Here is an 8,799-nt window from a genome sequence, read left to right as displayed (position 1 = left end):
TTACCATGGAGACCTAGCTCCACAGCAGTAGTTACCATGGAGATCGAACTAGCATGTTTGAAGAGAGACTCCTTTGTGACACTGACAACTCTGACTTTAGGCTCAACAGATCTGCTGAGCCACCAATCTCTCTGTAGTTCAGCCCTCAGATGTACACCTGTCCATAAACACACCTGTCTTTCGGTGCGCAGCAGGCTGCAGATGTTGGGGTTTCCCAGGCCGGCTGCCAGGGGCTTCACCACGGCGACGGCAACATCTCTGCCCACAGAAGGTGGGAAACAACTGAGCACGCTCACATGAGCCGCCCCACCGGACAGTGATTGGTCCATGGCCAGCCAATCAGAGCTCACCTGGACACCTGAGACAGAGAAGGTGAAACATTCTGTTGTTTCAACAGTCAAACATCAATCAGCTGTTTCTGACACATTAACTGCAGAGCGACAAGTTTGTGTGTCTGATTCCTGAATCTGTGACCTTCAGCTGAAACCTGGAAACTGATTAACTGTCAGCAGTCAGCGTAAAATCTGTCTACTTATGAAGCACCTGTAGAACAACGACAACAAAGTGCTGTCCCCGGAAAATACAAGAAAACCTAAAGACCACAAAAAAGACTTGAATCAAAGTGACTCATTTCATAACAGGCACAACACGACACGTACTGGAAGTCAAGTCAGTGTGTTGAGCTCTACAACCACAGACATGAATCCAAGGAGCACCACTGTCAACGATAACGCCTTGTATCAGTCCACAGCCGCTCAAATGTTTGAGTCAATCAAAGGAGAATGGAGAGGAAAGCTTGCTATGTTATCTGGACCAACAAGCCAGTTCAAGAAAATCCTGAGTCCATTCACATGACACAGCTCGTTGCCTCTGTTTCATACTGTACAGATGTCAGACTACAGCTCATGGTGGCAGCAGAGAGCACTGTGGGAGCTTAGCTGGCGACGGGACAGAGACTCTGAGGAGGTTGATGGTTTCTGAAGGAGCTGTAGTTTACCATTTAGACCTGTTAACGGGGACACTGGGCTGTTTCAGCGACAAACGTTATGTGTCTGTGGCTAAACATGTCTTTGTGTGTCATTCATGTTAATGATTAATCAATAATTACTGGATAATGCAGCTGACTATCCATCCATCATCTCTACACCTTAATCCTCACTAGGGTGGTGGGGGGCGGAGTCTATCCCAGCTGACTCAGGGTGAAGACAGGTTCACCTGGACAGGTAATCAGTCAATCACAGGGCTACACTTAGAGACAGACAACCAAGCACACTCACATTCACACCTACAGACAATTTAGAATCACCAATTAAACTCAGCATGTTTCTGGACTGTGGGAGGAACCCGGAGAACCTGGAGAGAACCCACGCTGCACGGGAAGAACATGGAGACTCCACGCAGAAAGATCCCGGGTGTCCTCACCGGGACGCCAACCGGCAACCTTCTTGCTGCGAGGCAACAGTGCTAACCAACTGCGCCACCTTGCAGCCTGCAGCCCCCAGTTGACTATTATTTGTTTGAATTGTTTTACATTTGCATCCACAATCTGAGNGGTCAGAGGTCAGTACCCAGGAAGGCGTCGACCAGCAAGCTGATGCCTTTTATGGCTCTGAAGAAGATTTTTGGCAGCTGAACGTCTCCTCTGAACGCTTCATCCAGCGAGTCACCAACAAGCTCCACCGGGTTACTGCAGAACCAGAGAGACGTCTCATGTCCAGGTACAGGGACGGAAACAAGTCTCTGAGAGATCTGAGGACATTTTACCTGAACAGGTGCAGGAACCTGAACCAGGTGTGAGGGATTCGCTCGTCGTCCAGGTCAGCAGGTATCAGAGCAGCATCTTCATCTGGGACTTTAAATGGAGGGAAGGACGGACCGAAGTTCAGCAGCAGCAGCCTAGACGCACAACACCAAGACAACACCAGTAACACACCAGTAACACACCAGTAACAGTACCAGTAACAGCACCAGCTGCAGGACAGCGCTGACAGTTTGAACCTGGAGGTTAAAGCTGCAACGACGCGGCTCCACTGCTGCACCACTGCAGCCTGATGCCTCCAGCTGCTCAACATCTGTCTGCACATCTGCCACAGAGAGCGAGACGGAAAACAGCGAGCGCAAGACAGCAGCCAAACCTCAAGGAGCACCGCCACAGACAGGTCCGAGACAACACCTGCACACAGGTAAGACAGACAGGTGAGAGGAACCGCCTGCAAAACTGACAGGTGCAAGACACAGATGATGATAAATAAGGAGGCAGGGACAGGGCTCACCTGCAGCAGTGGGTGGAGCCAGCATGGCATGGTTGATGTGGAGCAGGAAGTGCAGCAGAGTCTCCCAGGTATCTCTGCTCATGGTAGCGTTCTCTCTGGCCAGTGACTGAACGGCATGCAGCACCTGCTGACAGAGCGACAGGTAGACCGGACTCTGCTGGTCCCACCTGGACAGAAACAGACTGGACAGGTGTCGCAGGATCTTCTGCACATACAGGTTGGGCTCTCTGCTGATTGGTGGAGGGGTGGAGTCTTTCGGGGAACCCAAGGCCATCAGCCAATCAGTGTAGACGTCCACACAGAGTTTGACTGTGTCTCTGTCCAATGGGAGAGTAAGACCATAACACAGGACCTCCATCGTCCACTTCACCTGCGTGCACAGATCCACACATTACTCAGGTGTATTTTCTCTGTTATCTGCACAGAACCCTGAACAGAAGGTTTACACCTGAGATTAAGCCTGAACTCTGAGTTTCAGCTTGAACTCAAGATTAAGGCCTGAGTTTAGAGTTTTAACCTGAGTCCATGTGGTGTCTGTTACCTGTGCAGGTACTCTGCAGTCAAAGTATTAACAGGCCACCACCAGAGTTCTGTATCACAAAGAAAGTTGAACAAATCCAGACTTTAACTGGACCTGACAAAACCTGAACCCAGTCGGAGGTGTCAGGTACCAGCAGGTGTTCATCAGCGTTCTTAGTGAACCGGGTTTTCTTCTCCAGACTCTCATTAAAGGAGGCGTTTAACGCGTCATGTGACTCTCCTGCAGTGAACAGACCAATCAGGTTCCTCCTGCTCCAGCCAGCAGCTTCTTCTACTGAGAACAATGAGGAACATCAAGAACTGTGGCTTTAAAGAGCTGCTGCTGGAGATGATGCAGGACAGGAAGCTACAGTGTCGTGTTTAATGGAAAAGTCAGGATTTACAAGATAAAACATCACCTGAAACCAAAAATACAGCAACAAACAAAAATCACAAAATAATCCACATTGAGGAAAAACAGAAACAAGGTTTGCTTACTGAGGATCCAGGAAATCGTTGGATGTGTTGGGTTTTCATGTATATTTTTGTTTCAACCTCCATATTTATTAATGCTGTCGGAACTCAGCCCTCATATTTATTATCATCAGTCGTAATTGGAACAATAAAGTCGTGTTTTTGATGATTTGTTAATGTTTTATTCACTAATATTTAAATTAGTCAGGTAACCATAAATAACTACCGGCTCTGAACAATGTTTGAACTTGTTTAGTTAATTATAACGCAGATCTCACTTTCCACTGGAAGCACTTGTTCTGTATAAAGAACCGACTCGACTGATTAAAAGACAAACTGTTGATGTTAAACTTTCTCTTCTGTTGTGAAACAGAAATAATTTCTGTGGTTGTGAAAAGAGAAAATAAATCCGTGACTTTAGGAAATGAAATAAAGACGTCCAGCGTGTTGAAGTCAGTTTGTTTTAGAGAAGCAGAGAAAATAACCGTGTCGTACCTGCACAGGTGAGTCCAGCTCAGTCGTGTCAACACCTGTGAAGACAAACAGTGAAATCAGTCGGTCGCTCTGAAAGTCGCAGCTCTGAACTTGAAGTCACCTCCCGCTCTGAGACTCTCCTCCCTCCGCTGTGACTGTCAGGCTGCAGCAGCAGTTTACAGTCAACACAGACCGACTCGGCAACCTGCTGACGGAAGCTGTTCTACAAACAAACAGGACAGAACCTGCAGAACCTGCAGAGAGCGTTTGATCAACAGTGACAGCCAGAAAACATCCATCACCCACCTTCTGGTGCTGATCCAGACCAGATCTCAGAACCAGAACCTGAACTCTGGGTTTAAACCTAAACTTTAACTGGACAGCTTCAGTTTACACCTAAACACGGAGCTTTTGGTTCAGGAACAGGTGATAACAATAAGTTTGGATAAAGGAGAAGTTTTTCATCTTTACTAACCAGGGTCGCCCCCTGCTGGCTGTTAGAGAGAACCAAGGTTTGTGGCTCAGATGGGTTCTGATGAGACAGACGCAGCTTTTTGGATCTGTAGCTGATCGAGCCCTGAGCCCAGCCGTCACGTCACGGACCACAAACAAAACAGAACACAAAGAACGTTCTGGTTCTAGAGAAACCACAACATCAACAAACACTGTCCAATCACAGCACAGACGGAAAACACATGTCCAATACAACACAGAGTGATAGCAGCGACATATAGCATTTAGCTGCAGCTACAGATACTGGACAGAACCAGTCATATCCAGTAGAACCACAACAGTTCGAGTAGTAATAAAAACAACAGACGAGACTTTACTTAAAATCAAATTTTATGTGTAGTTTCCCTTTTAATCAAAAACAGCACAAGTTTCACATTCAGAGTGAAAATTAAAAAAAACAAATCAACAGACAGACAGGTGGCAGTGCTCGTCTCCATGACAACCACAGCCCACCACCACCAGGAGGGGGCGTTGATCGAAAGCAACAATGTGATTGGTTTAGGTGAGACGTTTTGTTTCGTTTAGCAGCAAAGAGGAGAGCTGTGCTGATTGGCTGGCAGTAGATTAAAAGAAAAAAAAACACACACAAAAAAAAAAGACATGACATGAAAACTACGGCAGCCTGGAGAGTCCAAACATCAGAGACGGGCCTAGCTGGGTCAGTACGGCTGTTTCTTGATGAATCTGGTGAACATGGCGAAGGCAGCGATGGGTTTATCGGATGGAACCATGTGACCAGAACCCTGCAGGACAACCAAAAGATAAAAAAACAGGAATCACATGATCAGCAACATGAGCAGAGCTCCGCCCCCAAATATGACATCACCGAGAATCAACTGATGAAGGCTTGTACCTTCACAGTAAGGAAGGCGATGTTGTCAAATTCTTTGACGAAACCTCCGACCTGCCGACCATCGACGTCATCATAGAGCCACGGACGCCTCTGGACCTCCACCTGAGAGACAGACAGGTTAACACACCTGAGACACACTAAGGTTACCATAACACCTGGAGAATAGCAGAGACAGAAACAATTATTGATAATTGATTAATAAAACATCATCTACCTGCTGCTGCAGAGACTCAACAAACCACTCGTCCCCCATGAAGTTACAGGCCATGTCCACGTCCCCGTTATACACCAAGATCCTGTACTTCTGCACAGAGAACACAACACACCTGGATCAACAGGACACGCCCATAAAATGCCTCTATCAGTAGGACACTGTCTGAAAAAATCAACTCATTCTGATGCCATGCAAATGTCAACATCAATAGCCTTATAAGATCAAGGAGTCTACGGGTATCGAAGNGACTGTGGTTGTAGGTGGTTTGTTGGTTGCCTTGGACACATTTGCTGCTTTTAATCGTGTGTTGAGTGGAGGAGGGGATGCAGTGGAGGAAGTTGCTACTGAGCATGCACTGGGCATGCTCAGTATGTTGACTGGGGTGGGCGGAGCACTACCAGAACGAGGCCGGGAGATACCTGAGAACAGAAAACAGGTGTACCAGTGTTCTGTTAATGCCAGCCAAATCCACTAATCAGATAGGGCAGGGCTGGGCTCACCATAAGGGGGGAGGCGATCTCTGAATGGGTTTCTGGTCACAGCAACGCCTAGGAGGAGACAAGGTAGAACATCTGAAAATCCATTGTCAATAACGGTAGAGCAGAACAGGTTCTAGTTCTGGTCCTGCTACAGTATCTGCTTTGATTAGCTAATTGACTTGATGGACCTGATCGGTTTGGGCTTACTGAGAGAAGGCAGCCGGTCTCTGACATGCAGCCTTGTTGCCAGTCCTGAAGAAACACAAACAGACATTTACTGAAACACCATTAAGCACAACTAAAGCAACGATCATGGCAACTACAGCTGAAACGAGAGCAATAAAAAAAGCAGAAACAACAACAGCAACACCATCAGAGGCATTCAAAGTAGCAACAGCAACAGCAGCAACAGCAGCAACATTAGCAACAACAGCGATAGCAACAGCAGCAACAGCAGCAACAGCGATAGCAACAACAGCGATAGCAACAACAGCGATAGCAACAAAAGCAATCAAAGTAGCAACAACTGCAACACACCCATACCTTCAACTATGTGTATAACTGACACACTGGTGTAGAAGTAATGTTTGTATTTACCAGCGTTTGGCAGCAGCTGCTCCGTTTGCTCCCTGTTGTCCACAGTCACACCTGCAGAAACAAAAACAGCAACAACAGCTTTTATTCTTCGGTGTATAAATGACCAGTAAGTGTGACCACATTTATTTTAAATGGATTCTGTTTTTATTTTCTAGCCCTGTGTGGTGTCTGCAGGAAGAAGAGTTAAAACTCAGAGAGGCAGGTCCAGGACTCTGGTGGGGTCAGGGGTCAGAGGTCAGAGGTCAGAGGTCAGTACCCAGGAAGGCGTCGACCAGCAAGCTGATGCCTTTTATGGCTCTGAAGAAGATTTTTGGCAGCTGAACGTCTCCTCTGAACGCTTCATCCAGCGAGTCACCAACAAGCTCCACCGGGTTACTGCAGAACCAGAGAGACGTCTCATGTCCAGGTACAGGGACGGAAACAAGTCTCTGAGAGATCTGAGGACATTTTACCTGAACAGGTGCAGGAACCTGAACCAGGTGTGAGGGATTCGCTCGTCGTCCAGGTCAGCAGGTATCAGAGCAGCATCTTCATCTGGGACTTTAAATGGAGGGAAGGACGGACCGAAGTTCAGCAGCAGCAGCCTAGACGCACAACACCAAGACAACACCAGTAACACACCAGTAACACACCAGTAACAGTACCAGTAACAGCACCAGCTGCAGGACAGCGCTGACAGTTTGAACCTGGAGGTTAAAGCTGCAACGACGCGGCTCCACTGCTGCACCACTGCAGCCTGATGCCTCCAGCTGCTCAACATCTGTCTGCACATCTGCCACAGAGAGCGAGACGGAAAACAGCGAGCGCAAGACAGCAGCCAAACCTCAAGGAGCACCGCCACAGACAGGTCCGAGACAACACCTGCACACAGGTAAGACAGACAGGTGAGAGGAACCGCCTGCAAAACTGACAGGTGCAAGACACAGATGATGATAAATAAGGAGGCAGGGACAGGGCTCACCTGCAGCAGTGGGTGGAGCCAGCATGGCATGGTTGATGTGGAGCAGGAAGTGCAGCAGAGTCTCCCAGGTATCTCTGCTCATGGTAGCGTTCTCTCTGGCCAGTGACTGAACGGCATGCAGCACCTGCTGACAGAGCGACAGGTAGACCGGACTCTGCTGGTCCCACCTGGACAGAAACAGACTGGACAGGTGTCGCAGGATCTTCTGCACATACAGGTTGGGCTCTCTGCTGATTGGTGGAGGGGTGGAGTCTTTCGGGGAACCCAAGGCCATCAGCCAATCAGTGTAGACGTCCACACAGAGTTTGACTGTGTCTCTGTCCAATGGGAGAGTAAGACCATAACACAGGACCTCCATCGTCCACTTCACCTGCGTGCACAGATCCACACATTACTCAGGTGTATTTTCTCTGTTATCTGCACAGAACCCTGAACAGAAGGTTAACACCTGAGATTAAGCCTGAACTCTGAGTTTCAGCTTGAACTCAAGATTAAGGCCTGAGTTTAGAGTTTTAACCTGAGTCCATGTGGTGTCTGTTACCTGTGCAGGTACTCTGCAGTCAAAGTATTAACAGGCCACCAGCAGAGTTCTGTATCACAAAGAAAGTTGAACAAATCCAGACTTTAACTGGACCTGACAAAACCTGAACCCAGTCGGAGGTGTCAGGTACCAGCAGGTGTTCATCAGCGTTCTTAGTGAACCGGGTTTTCTTCTCCAGACTCTCATTAAAGGAGGCGTTTAACGCGTCATGTGACTCTCCTGCAGTGAACAGACCAATCAGGTTCCTCCTGCTCCAGCCAGCAGCTTCTTCTACTGAGAACAATGAGGAACATCAAGAACTGTGGCTTTAAAGAGCTGCTGCTGGAGATGATGCAGGACAGGAAGCTGCTGGAGACCTGCTCATCATGTGGTCACTATGGATGGTCCTGATCAATGCAGCTGCTTATTGGTCACTGACAGCTGGTTAGTGATCACTGACGGCTGATTATTGATCACAGACGGCTGATTATTGATCACCGACGGCTGATTATTGATCACTGACAGCTGGTTATTGATAACTGACACCTGGTTATTGATCACTGATAGCTGGTTATTGATCACTGACAGCTGATTATTGATCACTAACAGCTGGTTATTGATCATTGACAGGTTATTGAAGCTGTTAAACCTTAAACCTCATCTATTTACCCCTGATGTCGTACTGAAGCTTATTTAGGTCTGACTCTGTCCCACGAGGCAGGAAATCTGCAGCATCAGTTATCATGGAGACCTAGCTCCGCAGCATCAGTTACCATGGAGACATAGCTCCGCAGCATCAGTTACCATGGAGACCTAGCTCCGCAGCATCAGTTACCATGGAGACCTAGCTCCACAGCATCAGTTACCATGGAGACCTAGCTCCGCAGTATCAGTTACCATGGAGACCTAGCTCCGCAGCATC

General features: G+C 47.9%; 2 protein-coding genes across 2 annotated transcripts in view; both read right to left on the bottom strand.

The window, feature by feature from the left end:
* Positions 1–173: 173 nt before the first annotated feature.
* LOC103363785 (ral GTPase-activating protein subunit beta-like) lies at positions 174–4,690 on the bottom strand (the record flags this gene model as incomplete). The annotated part of the gene is made up of 8 exons (XM_008290681.1): positions 4,669–4,690; positions 2,945–3,087; positions 2,274–2,643; positions 2,208–2,210; positions 1,999–2,173; positions 1,765–1,896; positions 1,569–1,687; positions 174–358 (listed from the first exon to the last, which is right to left on the bottom strand). Coding segments are annotated over exons 1-8 (1,149 nt in total), but the record flags the coding sequence as incomplete, so codon positions are not given.
* Positions 4,566–8,799, bottom strand: part of ctsa (cathepsin A) — an 11,703-nt gene continuing 7,469 nt past the window's right edge. Inside the window, exons 12-14 of the mRNA XM_008290674.1 lie at positions 5,321–5,410; positions 5,107–5,208; positions 4,566–4,996 (exon numbers count right to left, since the gene is read on the bottom strand). Of these exons, the coding sequence (XP_008288896.1) occupies positions 4,913–4,996; positions 5,107–5,208; positions 5,321–5,410 (276 nt within the window). The 3' untranslated portion in view covers positions 4,566–4,912. The remainder of the gene's footprint in view (positions 4,997–5,106; positions 5,209–5,320; positions 5,411–8,799) is intronic.

Source organism: Stegastes partitus, unplaced genomic scaffold (assembly GCF_000690725.1).
Source record: "Stegastes partitus isolate 25-593 unplaced genomic scaffold, Stegastes_partitus-1.0.2 Scaffold690, whole genome shotgun sequence".
In the NCBI taxonomy this organism is placed as follows: domain Eukaryota; kingdom Metazoa; phylum Chordata; class Actinopteri; family Pomacentridae; genus Stegastes; species Stegastes partitus.
The sequence above is the reverse complement of the archived record's forward strand: the minus strand, read 5'-3'. Positions and strand labels throughout refer to the sequence as shown.